We start from the raw sequence: 17,537 nt of genomic DNA, 5'->3' as shown, positions 1-17,537 counted from the left end.
CGAAGCTCCTAGGGTGAACCTTCATGTTATACCTTCGTTCCAGCATCTGCCTGCAGGCTTTCGCTCCACGTATTGCCCGGTCTCTTCGCTCTTCTAGTGTGTCAAACTCCAGTCACAGCTCCTCATCGTTTAACTGGATATCTTCTATCTATCTTCGTAGAGAAGGTTCGCCCAACTCGACCTCTAGCATGGCGTCTGTCCCATACGTTAAGTTGAAAGGCGTCTCTCCGGTCGTCCCGTGCGGGGTACATCTATAAGCCCATAGGACCTATGGAAGCTCGTTCGCGCATGCTCCTTTTCTCTTGCCTAGTCACTTTGTCAGTTTAGCAACTATTATTTTATTCATGGCTTCTACTTGGCCGTTCGTTTGGGGATGTTCGACGAAGCTAGTCACATACTTGATCCCTAGGCTCTTGTAAAATTGCCCCAACTTCTTGTCAATGAATTGCAGCCCATTGTGTGTAACAATCATTCGAGGAAGCCCAAACTGGCACACCAACTTCCAACAAAACTTCTGCACTTGTGCCGCCGAGATAGTTTCCAGGGCTTCAGCCTCAACCCACTTGGTAAAGTAATCCACTACGACGAGGAGGAACTTCTTTTGAGCCCTTCCGGGGGGAAATGGGCCAACGATGTCCATTCCCCACTAAGCGAATGTCCATGGTGATACGAGAGTGTGCAAGGAATGCGACAGTGCGTGAGTGTCGTTGGCGTGGGCCTGACAATTAATGCACTTCTGGATGAACAATTTGGTATCTTCTTCCATGGTCGACCAGAAGTACTCAGCCGAAGTGCTCAGGATTTCAATGTTCGGCATCCAGTGTGGAACCCGTAGATGCCATTGTGGAGCTCATCCATAACGTACTAGGCTTCGTCATTTGAGAGACATTTAAGGAGATAGGTGGAGAACCCTCTTCGATACAGATCGTTCCTGACCATGGAATAACGAGCGATCTTCTTGGTGTCGGCCGGGCGGAGACATTGGCCGTCGTCTTGTTGCTTCATCAATCTTCGAATCTTCAACCTCCAATCTTCCACCCCGTCTGTCGTGACAACGTAACATTCCATCGATGGTTGTAACAACACTTGGCGGATGATCATGGTTTACTGCCCATTTCCATTGCTGGAGTTGAGTTTCGATAACATATCCGCTCAAGAATTCTCCTCGTGGGGATATGTCGAATTTCGATTTTGTCGAACTCCTTGATTAGGGCTGAGGCTTTATTGAAGTACTGGAGGAGGTGCTCTTCCTTAACTTGGAATTCCACATTCATCTGGCCAACTACCAACTGAGAGTCCGTCCGACATAAGACCCTCTAGGCTCCCATATCTCTCGCTAACTCCAGGCCTGCTACCAAGGCCTCGTACTTCACTTGGTTATTAGAAGTTCTGAACTTGAATACTAAGGAATGCTCCAATAGGAAGCCATTTGGGCCTTACAACATTATCCCTGCGCCACTCACCGACCGCCCTGATGCTCCATCGACATACAAATTCCATTCATTACCTGCCACCATGGGTAATTCTGCTACGAAATCGGCTAAGTGATGGCCCTTCACCAATCCCCTAGGCTCGTACCTCAAACCGAACTCCGAGAATTCGACCACCCAGGCTACCATCCTTCCTGCCTTTGGGTTTCCTAAAGATCTTTGAGATGGGGTGGTCCGTTCGGACCACGACCTGGTGGCTTTGGAAATATGGCTGGAGTCTTTTGGATGCGTTAAGTAAGGAGAGGGCTACCTTCTCCACCTGCTGGTACCGAGTTTTAGTATCTTGAAGGGTTCGGGTCACAAAGTATACAAGTTTTGGGTTAGATTTTTCTTGTAATAGAACGATGTTAATGGTTGTCTCTGAAACCCCTAGATAAATTTGCAGCTCTTCACCCGGTGTCGGCCGGTTCATTATCGGGGGTTCATCAGGATTGTCTTGACGTCTTGGAATGCCTTTTTACAGTCGGTGTCCCATTTCTTTGTTGACCCTTTCTTCATATTTCTCATAACTGGACGGAAGCGCTCGACGAACTTTGCGATGAACCATGACAATGCGGTGCGACGTCCGACCAATCTTTGGACCTCCTTTAGAGTGCTCGGGCTTTGCATCTCCAAGACAGCTGCACACTGGTTTGGATTGGCCTCGATGCCCCGAGCGGTGAGCATGAATCCGAGAAACTTCCCCGCCACCACTTCGAAAGTGTACTTAGCAGGATTCAACCTCATCCCATACTACCTAACCTCTTTGAATACGTCCTCCAAGTCTTTCAAATGTTGTTGTCCGTCAACCGACTATACCACCATGTCATCTACATATACATTCATGTATCGGTCGATCAGCCCTGCGAAAATCTTGTCCATCAGGCATTGAATGCAGCCTATTCCCATTCGGGTGCATACATCCATGAACGCAACCTATTCCCAGTCGGGTGCATACATAGGGATCTGGTTGTACTCTGAGTACGTGTCTAAGAAGCTTATCATGTTGTGGCCAGATGCCCCGTCCACCAGGGCATATATGCTAGGCAAAGGGTGGGAGTCTTTGGCAGGCCTTGTTCAAATCCCTATAGTCAGTACACATACACCACTTGTCGTTGGCCTTCTTGACCATGACCATATTGGCAAGTCACGTGGTGTATGTCACCTCTCTAACAAACCCAGCTTCCTTTAGCTTGTTCACCTCTTCTTCCACTACTTTCCTCTCTTCTTCCATTACTTTCCTCTTCTCTTCCCCTATTCTCCTTTTCTTCTGTGCGACCGACTGAGCCTCCTTAAACAACGCCAGCTTGTGAGACATGACCGAGGGATGAATTCTCGGCATATCGACGACTGTCCAAGTAAATAGGTCCCTATTGCACCATATGACATACTTGATTTCTTTCTCCAACTCTAACTTCAGCCCCCTGGCCATGGTTGTGGTTTAGGAGTCGTATTTCCCCACTATGACCGACTGCGTTTTTCTCAACGGCTCTAGCTGATCATCAGTGTTTGTTCTTGGGTTGAGGTCCGCCATCGCCACCTTCGACCTGTTAGTTTTCCTTCTACTCGTCTGGGGATACATCTTCAACCCGGCAGGATAACATTCCCTCGCCGTCTTCTGGTCAGTCTACACTATGCAAATCATCCCTTTACTGGACGAGTATTTCAAGGTGAGATTTGGGGTTGACACTTTGGCCCCGAAAGCATTCAGGCACAAACGCCCTAGGAGGACATTATAAAAAGTGTTGGCTTCTACCACTAGGTAGCGCAACCTTTTCTCCTCGCTCTCCCTTCCGGTACCCAAGCGAGTGCACAAGTCAACATAGCCCCTAGTATCCACTCTCTCCCCCGCGAATCCCACTATATGCTCATTATATGGGACAATCAGATCCTCTGAGATGCCCATCTGCCGGAACATCTTCTAGTAGAGGATGTTTACTAAACTTCCTTGGTCGACAAGTACTTTGCTTATACTATAGCGAGCTATCTATGTAGTTATGACCATAGAGTTGTCCTGGTCTGGCTCGGGGTCGTGGAAGTCCTCGTCCGTAAAGGTGATGGGCGACATAGATCTTTTGGGTCTCTCCACCGTGTGAATGGAGTGCAACGCTCAGACGTGTTGCTTCCGGGCGGAGGACGATGAGCCTCCCCCCTCGATTCCCCCCGAGATGATATTGATGCATCCTCGCAACAGACGATCATTGCTTCTTTCGCGACTCTGACTTCTCCGTCGTTCGGATCGAGGATGATCATTCCGGCCATATCTTGGCCTTTCCTATTCACCCGTCCTTCACGAACTTCGCCTCCAGGGGCTCCGTGGCCCTCGTGCTGGCACCTCGGGACAGTCAACTTTCACATATTTTTTCAGTTTCCCCGCCCACATAAGTTCCTTGATCTTATCCTTTAACGACACACACTCTTTAGTGGTATGACCCATATTTTGGTGAGAGAGGCAATGCTTGATACCATATGCTCCTACTGGTGTAGGGCGTCACTTTGGCGTTTGAAGTAACTCAGCGCTTAACGCCTCCTATAGTATCCTAGCGTGAGGAGCATTCAATGGCGTATACTGCTGAAATATTGGCCCTCTGGTGCCTCTCTTTGCTTCACACCTCCCGTTCGCCCTGATTGGTTATCGAATTTCCTGTCGTCTGCCTTCTTATTACGTGCTTCTTGATTTTGCTTTTTATAGGAAAGTTTCATTTCTTCAACTCTGACTTCATCTGTCACCCTCTCTCGCAGCTCCTCCATGGTCTTTGGCTCCCGCCGACAAAAACTGTCCTTAAATGGTCTGGGCTTGAGGGCTGGCAAGATGTACTGGAGGGCGAGCTTAGTGGTAAGACCCTTCACCCGGTGGACAAGCTCTTGATACCGGTCCATGAATGCCTTCAACGTTTCCTCCCTTCCTTGCTTGAGGTTCACCAAATAAAAAATGGATGTGTCTTGGGTATTACTACTGGAAAACTGGCGGCCAAACATGCGTCGCAGTCCTTCAAAATTCTTGATAGAATTGGGAGGCAACGAGTTAAACCACTCTAACGCTTCCCCTTCTAATGACAGAGAAAATGCTCGACACCATATGGCATCGCTCCCAGTTTGGAATGCGATGGCGTTAGTGAAAGTTTTGACATGGGCCTCGGGGTCGGTCGTGTCGTCATACATCTTGAACTGAGGTGGGACGAACTACTCGAAAATGTGTACGTCGATGATGGCTTGGACGAATGGTAGGATAACAGTCGAACTCTCGGTCTTCACTACCAGCTGCTTACTCATCATAGCACTCTCATATTGATCTGCCTTGGCTTTACTCCCTTCAACCCCCAGCTCGGTTGGCTTCCAAGACGGGTCTGGCGCGCTGCTATGCTTGACATTGTCTTCTCCGGCCGCCTTGCCATCCGCTCCCTTGCCAGTTTCGAGTCCTTTACCCTTGGCTAACCGAGTGGAGCACTTTGCCCGAATGGTTGCCATTTCCTCCTAATGACGCTGTTGCATCTCCTCCAACTTTTGTTGCAGCATCTTGATCATCTTAATTGGGTCTTCTGCACTCATGTTTCTCGTGGTCACCATTGGGTGTCAAGTCACTCGGCCCCACGGTGGGCGCCAAAATGTTTCGGTTGCGAGGTCGAGTTAGCATTAACACTTTCACAATTTGTCTTCTAGATCGTCCTATTCCACCTCCTGATATCTTCTCCTCCAAGTACTGTCCGGTCGAGTACCTGCCAAAGGTTCTTGACGCTCAAGTCAGTGTACAATCCACATAGTAACTATGTGTAGTAAATGTGAATCATCTACTTCATACCTTTGACCTGTATTTATAGTTTTTTACCATGGGCTTCTGATTAGCGATATCTTAATCATGACTCAATCCCAACCTAATAGTTCTAATCACATCTTACCTTAATTTCATGCTAAACCGAAAATTACTTATAAGTCGTCCTTCGAAAACCGGTTGGTCATACCTTCTCCAAGCAATCCCTATACTGTCCGACCTATCCATAGAATTTCAAGATAACTGGTCGACCGTCTAATATATAGTACACATAAAATAAGATATTAAAAGAAATTATTGTATCAAGATATTTTATAGTTTAAATCACATAAATTAAAATATTAAAGGAGATTCTTACATCAAAATATTTTATAGTAGACACCCTAACATAAGAACATATGTTATTTTTGGGGTAAGAAATTTTTGGTTTTGAGATGTTACCAGTATAACATGCGGTGGAAAATTTTGCTTCTCTTTATTTTGATTTGCTAAGTTCAATCTATTTCAAGACTAGTATAATATGTTTTATATATTTAACATCTCTACTGTACATCTTAACAAAATTTTGAGACCCAAAATTATATTTTTTAAGATGCCTTATTATTCAATATCACACAATTATACTTTTATCAATTATATAATTTCATGTTTCCTAATCTTTTATTAATTTGAAGATGTATTTTTATTGTATTAGATGGGAAGAAAGATAAGTAAATTAATAAACTGCATAATTATTTTAAAACATTATTATAATTTTGGTTCCTTCAAAACACGTCTTAGAGATAGATAAAAAAGAAATAAGGAAGTAAATAATATCAGATTTTAGTAGTTAATAATAATTTATGATCAATTATGTTTATCTCAATAAAAAAATAATGTGAAAAAGTGTTGTAAATTGGTAGTTGATATTATGAAAAAGAGTACAGTGTCTAAAAAATTGGATGGGACAGTCACCAAACCTGATGGATTGAACAGTGAAGTGGACTTTTAGTTGGTTTAGTGAGACCACTAAAATTGTACCTTTTGAAAATTGACTTTCCATTATTTTTTCTTAGTCAATTTTTACGAAAATTAAATTCTATATTTTTGAAAAGTGTATTAACTCTGCAGCCACAAACTCCAAGTACATGTTAGCTTGTTAGATATAAAAACACAGTTTCTGTTTTACTGTTTACCACCAATGTTGTTTGTCTCTTTCGTTTATGGAGAATGATATTTTGACAACTCTTTTTTAACAACTATTTTACAACAGGACACGTGTTATTATTTTATTGGTTTGTTTAAATTTATGTTTAAAATTTTTTTAAAACAAACGAATCATAAACTCTCACGTATACGTTATCAAAATATTATAAAAAAAATTGTTAAAAGAGTTTTTCATTCATTTATTTATTTATTCGTTCATTCATAGGGAAATACATGATTCCTTTCAAAGATATTATATTTTATTTTGTTCACATAATTTCTTCAGTGAATTAAGTAAACAATCTTACATAATGAAAAATTATTTAATGTTTTCTGAATTAATTTTATTTCAATATATGCATATACTTGGTTGAAGTATTAAATAAAAGTAATTTTCTTTCCAAATAATATCAACAAAAAGAATTGAAGAATTAAACAGATTTATTTATTTATTGTTTTAAGTGACATAAGAAAAGAAATTACAAATCAAAATTTATTTATTGATGGAAATAATATTTATTTTTTTAATTTCATTTTAACAATATATAACCACAAAATACATAAATAATATATAATTTGTATTAATTGATTATTTCGTCATATGATATTTTCTTTATTTTTTATAATCTTAACTTAGAATTCGGTGTCTAAAAAATCGAATTCTGAGTTTTTTTAATATATTTTTTATAATCTTTAAGTTTATTTCTTATTTTAATATTTTTTAAAGTTTTTAATATTTTAAACATTTATATTTTAACTTTTTTTTATAATGTTAAGTAGAATTTTATATTTTAATATTATTCTTTATAAATATTTTTATATTTTAAGTATTTATAATTTAATTTTATAATCTTATGTTAGAATTATATATTTTAATATTTTTTTATAAAAAACTTTTACTCTTTAAGCATTTATAGGAAAAATATATTGGAATTGAGTTTTCAATAAACCAAATTTTGACTTATATTTTGAACTCTTTACTAGATCTTCAAAAAGGAAATAATGGCTATGCACATCACCTCAATTGAAGCAAACCACCTTGTAAATGGACATTTTTTTGAAGAAATCAATAACCTAACCTCATCATTGGTGCAAGGAACACATCCAAAAGCATTGAGCTGACTTACCCATATCAAAAAACGGAATTATTTTACAAAAATAAAGCAAAACAAACTTGGAGAGCGTTGTTCATCTAGGTGGGAAGTATAGTTCAAGTTTCTGTACAAATAACCAATTTTCCTTTGGTAATCGACATGAAGAGAAAACTTGATGAAAGTCTTATCGATTTTTTTATGACATAGCATGGAACGTGTTTATAAATAAAAGGATAACATACTATGTAATATATTTACCAAACTAGCACGGTTTTCGTTTAAAGTTAGAATTCGGTTTTCGAGTAACCGAATCCTAACCTATTTTCATTTTTTTTTATAATCTTAACTTAGAATTCAGTTTCTAAAAAATCGTTATTTTAATATTTTTTTTATAATTTTAAGTTTATTTTTTATGTTTTAATATTTTTTTTCTAAAGCCTTTTATATTTTAAATATTTATATTTTAATTTTTTTATAATGTTAGGTAGAATTTTATATTTTAATATTATTCTTTATAAAGATTTTTAGTTTTTAAGAATTTATAATTTTATTTTATTTTATAATCTAATGTTAGAATTATATATTTTAATATTATTTTTTATAAAAAGTTTTTACTCTTTAAACATTTATAAAAAAAGTAATTAAAGTTGAGTTTTCGAAGAAACTGAATTTTAATTTATATTTTGAACTCTTTATATTATATAGTGTGTTATCCTCGTATTTATAAATAGGTTTCATGTCAGAAAAAAAAATCAAGTCTTATCATTGGGAAGGTATTATTTAAATTTCTGAAAGTTAAAAAAAAATGTTTTTAATTATTAAAATTTAGAGGCCATTAATAAAAGTAGGTAGGGACACTGTTATTAACATACGTAGACTGTAGTAGTGAGACCAGTCAATCCTTAGGGACACGTGGGTCCTTAAAAGCCCTAAGAGTTGGGTCCATGAAACGTTAGATACTCCATGCCTCCCTCTTCATTGTCCTTCAATATTGGCCTACGGGTCTTTTTCGACCAAAAGTAAACCAACAACAATCCTTCACTTTTTAATACAGCATAATCATATTTTAAAATGAGGTCATATTATTTTTTTTCCTCAACTAAAAATATAACTAAGTCTTACAATTATTTGTAAAATAAAAAGTTTATTTATAATATATAAAAATTTTAAAAATTATATTATTCAAAAATATGTATTGCTATAAATGTATGGATTATCTATCTGAAAGAAGATTATTTTAACAACTTTTCGAACATTGTAAATTAAAATGTTATTACTAAACATATTAAAAAGGTTTTATATTAGTTCATTTAATATTTAAAAATATTTACGATAATAATTATAAATATAAGGTTTAAGCTAGAATTCTCAAAACGGATAACCTAGTCCAATCCACCACGGGTTAATCACTTAGTAGTCAACATAACCTAACTTATTTATCAGCAAGCCAGAAAAAATTGAACTCGATCCGACCCACCACGGGTTGGTAGGTAAACGGGTTGGTTCACTTGCTCACTTAATTACAATTATTTTAAAATAAAAAAATTACAAACTTTCTATAATTCAAATCTAAATAAACTTCACTCCCAAAATTCACTCTCAACATGGGTCTTTAATTAATTTTGAAAATAAGGAACTAAAATAATTTTTCAAGCAAAAAAAAAGTAATAAATATCTTTTATAAAATTAAAATTAAATTTTAATAAAATAAAATTAGGTAGGTCGGTTGTTGGGCCAACTCGACCCACCACAGGTTCAACCCGCATGAGCCGGGTTGAAATCTGACCCACATAAAAAAAAATACAATTTTTTCAAACCCAACCCGGTCTGAACCCGTGGTGGACCGGGTTGGCCCACGAGTTGTGACCCATTTCGAAAGCTTTAGCTTAAACCCTCTTTAGGTCCTCATATTTGTTGGTGAATCTGAAGTGGGTTCTCGTTTTTTAAACTGTCAAAATTGTGTCCATATACTTGTAAAATTGAGCCAATTTTGCCCCCCGTTAAGTTTTGATAAACGGCATTGGGAGATGTTGAGCTGTATTTTTTTTTTTAAAATGGCGTGACATTGTGTATTAAATATGTGTTCTAGAATCAACAATTCCACATGGAAAAGTAAATTCTTTATGATTTTGGGTCTCTAACTTCTTTTCTGTCTCTGGCATCAATTTCTTCACCGGCTTGCATTTGTCGACTGAGGTCGAACTTTGTTGCCTGATGAGACGAGCACTGGGCGCGTGTCTGGATCGGTGACTATGAAGTTCATGGATCGGACTCTAGGTGAGCCCGACAATGCAAACCCAACACTCAAAAACCCCTTTTCTCGAACTTGGCTCTCAAGTTAATGCCGAATTCGATATTCAAATTTTAAACCTTCTCAAAGAGAATAAAAAAAGCCATTTGTTTTTTTTATAAGTAAAGTCGTAGGATTTTGAAATTTTAGTAATGGGACTGCTTGGTAGGTTCGAAGATTAGTGATGATTTTTCATGGTGGCTCTTAAGACGCGAAGTGGTGGTGCTGATTTGAAGTTCGCGATTTTGGATTTTAGGGCTTATTTGTAGGTTCAATTTGCGGCTAAAGCTAACGGCTTCAACGGGAAAATCTTGCAGGCCAAAAAGGTTTCAATTAGGTGGTATAGTAATTCGAACTCATAGTCCTTGATAAAAGGCATCACAGAATACTTCAAAGGGCTTGCTAGTATCTAGAATAACTAATACTGGAGCACTAGTCAGCTTTTGCTTTAGCTCTTAAAATCTGGCTTCACACCGATTGGTCCAAGCAAAAGGTTGATCTTTTCTGGTCAACTGAAAATCCTTCAACAAACCGTCTATAGTAGCCTGCCAACCCAACAAAACTTCTGACCTCAGTGACTGAACGAGGTCTTTCCCATTGAAGCACAACTTGCACCTTTGCTGGATCCACCAAAATTCCACCAACCGAGATCACATGGCCCAAGAACTGTACTTCTTCCATCCAAAATTCACATTTGGATAGTTTTACATATAACTTCTTTTCTCTTAGTACACCGAGAACTATCCTTAAGTGTTCATCATGCTCTTCACGGGTTTTGGAATAAATGAGGATATCATCAATAAAAATGACCACAAACTTATCAAGGAAGGATCTAAAAATGCGATTCATGTAGTCCATGAATATGGCTGGAGCATTTGTAACACCGAATGACATTACTACATACTCGTAATGGTCATACCAAGACCTGAATGCAGACTTTTGAATATCTCCCTCCTTAACCAAAATTTGATGATATCCTGACCTCAAATCAATCTTGGAGAAAACCGTGGCACCATACAATTGATCTAACAAATCGTCAATTCTTTACAGAGGGTATTTGTTCTTGATTGTTAATTTATTCAATTGCCTGTAATCCATACAGAGTCGAGAACTCTCATCTTTATTCTTGACCAATAAAACAGGTGCACCCCAAGGCAAAACGCTCAGTCTGATAAATTGCTTATCCATTAATCCTCAATCTGCTTCTTTAATTCAGCTAATTCTACTAGAGCCATTATGTAAGCTGCTATTGAAATTGGCCCTACTCTTGAGACTAGATCAATGGAGAATTCCACTTCTCTGGGAGGAGGTAATCCAGGTACTTCTTCAGGAAATGCATCCATAAATTCGCTTACAACCGAACGGTTATCACTATGCTCATCTTGTGCCGAATGGTTTAAACGTTGTTCGCTTTCAACTACTTCCAAATGAGATAATTGTTTACACCCTGACAAGTGTACCAGATCGTATAGAGTAATAATAAATAAATGGTAAGACCAAGTATCGTTTTCCTAAGAGACTCAAGGCACTAAACTATTGTGCTTTTGCTTAACCGATCAAGAACAATATTTTGGGATTTCTGAATATAAAGTCCGGAAAAATAAACATGAATGCAATTTGATCAATTGAGGCTAAAGAAAAAAGTGGATGGATGATGTTGGTAATATGAGATGAATATGTTATTAGGGTTTAGATTTCACCTAATCACTCTCATGCATAAACGAATTAATCTTCTTCGTTAATGTTAATGCAACTTTCTAAATTATCCTAAACCCCGATTCCTCGACGAAGAGAGCTTATTACCAATTACTAGTTTATCATTTCTAGTCTCCCTAGTAATTACTAATGCATTAATTTGAGAAGCTTAAAGCAATTGACCGTCCTACTCCTATTCCTAGGTAGTATTTCATAATCAAGAGAGTTCCCCATATCGTGATTTGTAAATATCTTATGATACCAATCTTAGGGAGAGAAGAGGAGAGCTGTCACCACCTCCAAATCCACCTACCCTAAGAGTGCGATATCTCCTCATGATATTTACAAATCATAAGATTTATGCCAAGCATTTGAGTAAAGAAGAATATCTCTAACAATTAATGAAAGAAGCATATATATTTAAGAACAATTCAAATACAAGAGAGTTTAGAGGTTACATCATTCCCCAATAACATATGCTATTAGTTCTCCATCGTCATGAAGAAACTATGTATACAATGGAATGAAAGAGATAGAAACCCTAGAAAGAGAAGAGGAGAGTTGTTAATTCCCCAAATTTGCCCCCAAAGGGGTGAAAAGTGTGTTTCTGTTCCTAAGCCATCAAAAGATACATTCTCTAAAACGTTATGGCCTTTAAATAGGGCATAAAAATAACAGAAAACGGGTCCAGGCCCAAAACAGATCATAAAAATAACAGAAAAATTGGTCAAGCCCATGCAAGTGGCGCTCAGCGGTAGGTGCGATACCCAGAATCACCCCCTAGCGGTGCCCAAGCGTTAAAACAGTGAAAAACTAGTCTCGAAGCTGCGCCTAGTTCACCGCTCAGCGCTATCTTTTCTGCACTCTGGTAAACTTTTCAGCATTCTGGTTGACTGGTTGACTTTTCTGGTTGACTAGTTGACTTTTCTGGTTGTCTGGTTGACTTTTCTACATTCTGTTTGACTTTTCTGCATGGTAACTCCTTGATACTTCAACCTTTTTTCAAATCATTCCAATAACCTACAAAATCAAGGGAATTTATTGATAAAATCATAAAACATGTCCTTAACTCTCTTATTCACAAAACTAAAGAAAAATCATGAGTCAAAGCAAGTTTCTAAGTCAACAAGGGTTGAAAAACCGTTATTAATAACACCAGAAAACAACTGGCTCCTTCCAGTATATCTTCTCTCAACTGACCGATAGTCAGGGATATCTTCTCTTCTTCATTGGGAAAAATTAACCTCTTCTCACCACAATCTATAAGAATGTGATTGACGGCTAACCAATCCATTCCTAAAATTACCTCTAAATCTTGGAGAGGTAAGCATATAAGATTTAGTTTGAATTGACGCCCTTCAACCTCAATTGGACATCTAATACATGCAATAGACGTCTTAACTTCACTAGCTGCTTGGGTTGACACCACCAGATCAAACCGCAACTCACTCTCTGACAACCCCAGCTTCTTAACACATGCCTTTGAGATAAAGGAATGTGTTGCACCCGAATCAAAAAGCACACAATAAGGAAATCCATACAGCAAACAAGAGTTGGTGATAAGGTTACCTGAACTTGCTGCTTTAGCTCCTGTTATTGCATATACTCGTCCTGCAGCTTAGGCTCGGCCGCCACTCCTTTGCTGAAATCTCCCAACATTAGGAGGTCTGGAAACTACTTTTCTTCCCATCGGACAGTCATTCTCCCAATGTCCATCCATTCGGCAACGATTACAATGCTTATGCCCTGCCAGCTGAGGACACACCGCCTTATAGTGAAGGCCTTCACAATTAAAGCAAGCTACAGATCCTTGTTGCCGGTACTGACCCACTGATCCTGAGGATTGAGAAGAAGAACCACTAGAGCCCGAAGAAGGAAAAGGCCAAGAGTAGGGAGTCTTTCTAGAGCCGAGACTACCTCTTGATACATTTGGTCCTCTAGTTCTCGGTTATTGTTGTTGTTTCATCTGACCATCAAATTCCTTCTTGGTCTTTTCCAATATTCTTGCTTTCTCAACCAACAAAGGGAAATCCTTGATATCTAATCCTGTCACCAGTAGCTTCACATCCTCTCTCAAACCGTTTTCAAACTTCCTACATTGTCATTCCTCATCCATGCCCAATGTATTTAAACGAATCAAATGCTTAAACCTGTCGGCATATTCAGATACTGCCATTTACCCTTGCACCAGCTCCAAAATGTCCACTTCTTTATCAAACCGAACACAATTGGGAAAGTATTAGGCAAATAACTTCTTCTTAAAAATTTCCCAAGATACGGGAGTAGCACTACTTTCCAACAGCATCTTCATGCTGCTCCACCAGTGACTGACTTCTCCCGTCAACATGTACTCAGAATATGCCAATCTGTTGTCATCTGGACACCTTATAGCATTAAAAATTCGTTTCATATCACGGAACCACCTATCAGCCTCATTCGAACTGCACTTGCCATCAAATTTGGCCAGATGGTGTTGGAGAAAACTCTCGAGACTTCACTCTTGAGAATGAAGAGATGAAGAGGAACCTACAGTAGCTCTGACATTGCCGATCATCTTTAAGCATTGACGTTGAGATGCTTCTGTTGATAACCGAGTGGCTTCTAGATACTGTAAAGCCACTGTGTTTTGTTGCACTAAAGAGGCGTTTTGTTGTTGCATGCTTCAAGTACTGACGCCATCATCCTTAGCATTTCCAGAGCATCAGGATTGGAGGGTGGAGGAGGAGGAGGTCTGGATGCCATCTTCTTTTTTTCACAAAGAGAAAGAACCATCAGAGTAACTAAAGGAGACGAGAATACTATCTAAACCGAACAAAGAGTACCCAACACAAGCATAGTGTACTCATAACCTACAAGATTACTAAGGAAATAACTGCTCTAATACCATTAAATGTAACATCCCAAATTATAGCATAATAACATAATAGGAGTTAACATGTAATAATATTATAGGGCAGTCATTGGAATTAAACTAACATTATAGAAGTCCTAAAAATACTAAAAATTTAAAAACTTTACAAGAAGCATAAGTCTGTTACAAAACGTATGAACAAACTGAATGTTTCTACCACTAAGTTTAAACCGACCAGTAGTACAAAGATGAGATATAACGAACGATTATACTATTAACTTGAACAAACCAAACGGTTTACAAAAGATAGGCTTATAACTACTAACTGAATAGTCCTAAACTAAACTTTAGGGTTCTCGTCTTCCAAGGCTTGTTCTAGCGAACACTCTTCAACTTCTGCTCACATCCAAAGGATAATCATTGCAAGAGAAAGGATGACCGAACAGACAACAGAAGACAAGACAAAAAATGTAGGGTAAACTAGTGTAATTTAATTAATCATAAAACATAACCATTACATAATCATAAATTCAATCAAAACATTATAACATACAATCATCAAACATTCATTTCCAGCAAAGGCCGAACATAGCATACATACAATGACTGACTACTTGACTCCACCATCCGGATTGTGTGAATATGTAGCTTGTGGCTGTTCGTGCACCTGGATGGTGTAGTAACTGGAAACCCCTTAGTTGCCACCCGAGGTTAGTCCATCGTACCTCACCCAAATCCCCTTTAGACTAGGACCTCTTGTCATTCTCACATTATGAATTACCCATCTCTACTTGAGAATTTGTAATCATTAGAATCTCAGGATGAACGTCATGAATTTTCACTATCCATATTCACACTTTACCAAATCAATAACCATACACCGAGACATTCCTCCTTGGAATTCTCTTCCATACCAACTTGAAATATAATACCAACATACTTCCTCATCCATGATACATTTAAGTGAAATTAAACCCAAACCATAAAACAATAATCATAAAAAAACAATCGAAAGGAAGGGCTTAACATTTCCTAAGAACAAGGCTGAACAAAATACTATTCCCAATAGGTGTACATGACCAAACGATCATGTGAAGAACAACAACTCAAGTATGAGTCGAACGCCACTGAAACCAAACATCTGAATAATCGAATTCTAAAGCTAATAGATCACTTGAATATTAGACCGAACACTATTGGTTTGGACCTTAAACCGCACACTAATGAGTTGAACGAAACACTATGAGTCTAGGTCGACCACTATTGGCTGAGACCGAATACTGATAATATAACCGAACGTTTTATAATTAAATACTTACTCATATTAGCCAAACATACTAAGAAACCGAATTTCAGTACAAGACCGAGTACTCTAAGGAACCGAATGCTAGTAAAAGATCGAGCACTACTGAGACTGAGTGTTAGTACAAGACCGAACGCTACCAATATTGAGTGTCAATACAAGACCGACACCACCAAGACCGAGTGTCACTACAAGACCGAACACCACCAAGACTGAGTGTTAGTACAAGACCGAATACCACCACGACCGAATGTCAATACAAGACCGAACACCACCAAGCTTATACAAGAATGGATAAATAGTTTCGACCACACAACTACAAAACACTTAGTCATAACTGAGAATAAATATAGTATTTAAAACTTAAGTTATATTGAGTACCTTAACTAGGCTGACTACTAAGTAGAAATAGAACACCATTTTAAGACCGAACGCTATACTCTATTATACATAATACAAGATCGATCGGTCATTAACTGAATTTTTACCAAAGAAGAATTCAGTTAAGACTAAACACACACAACAGACCGAACGGTCATGGATTACCTCTCGGTGACAAGTAATAATTCTGCAGAATACTGCAGAATTATGATCAAGTCCTATTCCTTCCCACTTCATGTCATTTATCAGTTCTCAACACATACATTCAAACATGCAGTAACATCAATATCCCATACTCATAAAAAATCAAGCAAAACATCATTTAAACATACAACCATTCAAAACAGAGAATCATAATTAAATTATACAAGCTTCCCTTACCTTTTTAACAGAACCGCTACCAAATCAACAACAGAATGCGCTCCCTCAAATACCAACCTTTTCTAGCACACCTATAACCTATCTAACAAGAAGGAAAGACCAAAACATGATCAAGATTTTGTGAAGATGAAGCTGATGAACGCATGCAACCAGAAATTTGGTTTGCATGTGCCCGAAAACCGATTTCTTAGGAAGGGGATGAACTTACCAACTCAGAAGAACAATTTGGTCGGTGCAAACGAAAACCCTTGGCATCAGGAGAGCTCAGGCGTGACCTGATTGTTAATTAAAAGTAGAAAGAGATGAGAATTTGTAGAGAGAAGGAGGATAATTTTAGAGAGAAGGAGGAGAAAATGGAAAACTACAGAAGCTTAAGGAAGAAGGTGCATGAAAGAATTTAATGAATTTTAAAATCCTAATATATGTACTACCGTTAAAAGCCACTCAGTCCACTCCTTTGCAGCCACCTGGATCCCACTAAGCTGCTGAATTTTGATGATCCTGACAATTACCTATAAGATATATGTTTAAAAAATATATGCAACTATACGTGGGTATTCATGAATATTTAAAAGAAAATATTTTATAGATTTTTAAAATAAAATTTAAATAAAATTACAAAAAGATATAAAATATAACTGAAATTAAATGTTAAATCTAATTAAAATTAATCTAATAAAATATAAATTAAAATTTAATTTTAATTTTTTTAATAAGTGTACTCATGAGTATGAGTAATATAATACTCACACCTGATTTATTTATAAAAAAAATTAAAATATCCACTATTCATAAATAACATATATTTATTGGTACTAACGATTCACCATACTCATAAGAACATATTTATTTTGCCATTCCTAGTCCAATCAAACAAGTTGTGTTAGATCTTAATTTTTTTTAAGCTGCAAATAGTAAAAATTAAATAAAAACCAATTTATAATCGATATAAAATATTTGAGAATAATTTGTATTTAAAATATTTAAAGGTTTGTGTTATTATAAAAAATATTTAAGATTTAACTAAAATTTTTAAGTAGACTAATATTTACTTTGACCTTGATTCAAACCTAATTTAGAAAGGATTTTGATTACTAGAGTTTGTTTAGCCCACTTATT

The 17,537-nt window shown here is 37.5% G+C and overlaps 1 protein-coding gene across 1 annotated transcript; it reads right to left on the bottom strand.

Moving 5' to 3' along the window:
* Positions 1 to 4,025: 4,025 nt before the first annotated feature.
* On the bottom strand, positions 4,026 to 4,631 carry LOC106779884. Its single transcript, XM_014668095.1, has one exon. The coding sequence runs from the start codon at positions 4,629 to 4,631 to the stop codon at positions 4,026 to 4,028; it is 606 nt and encodes a 201-aa protein (XP_014523581.1).
* Between the last annotated feature and the right edge of the window lie 12,906 nt (positions 4,632 to 17,537).

The sequence above is a fragment of the Vigna radiata genome, unplaced genomic scaffold, assembly GCF_000741045.1.
Source record: "Vigna radiata var. radiata cultivar VC1973A unplaced genomic scaffold, Vradiata_ver6 scaffold_73, whole genome shotgun sequence".
Taxonomy (NCBI): domain Eukaryota; kingdom Viridiplantae; phylum Streptophyta; class Magnoliopsida; order Fabales; family Fabaceae; genus Vigna; species Vigna radiata.
The sequence above is the reverse complement of the archived record's forward strand: the minus strand, read 5'-3'. Positions and strand labels throughout refer to the sequence as shown.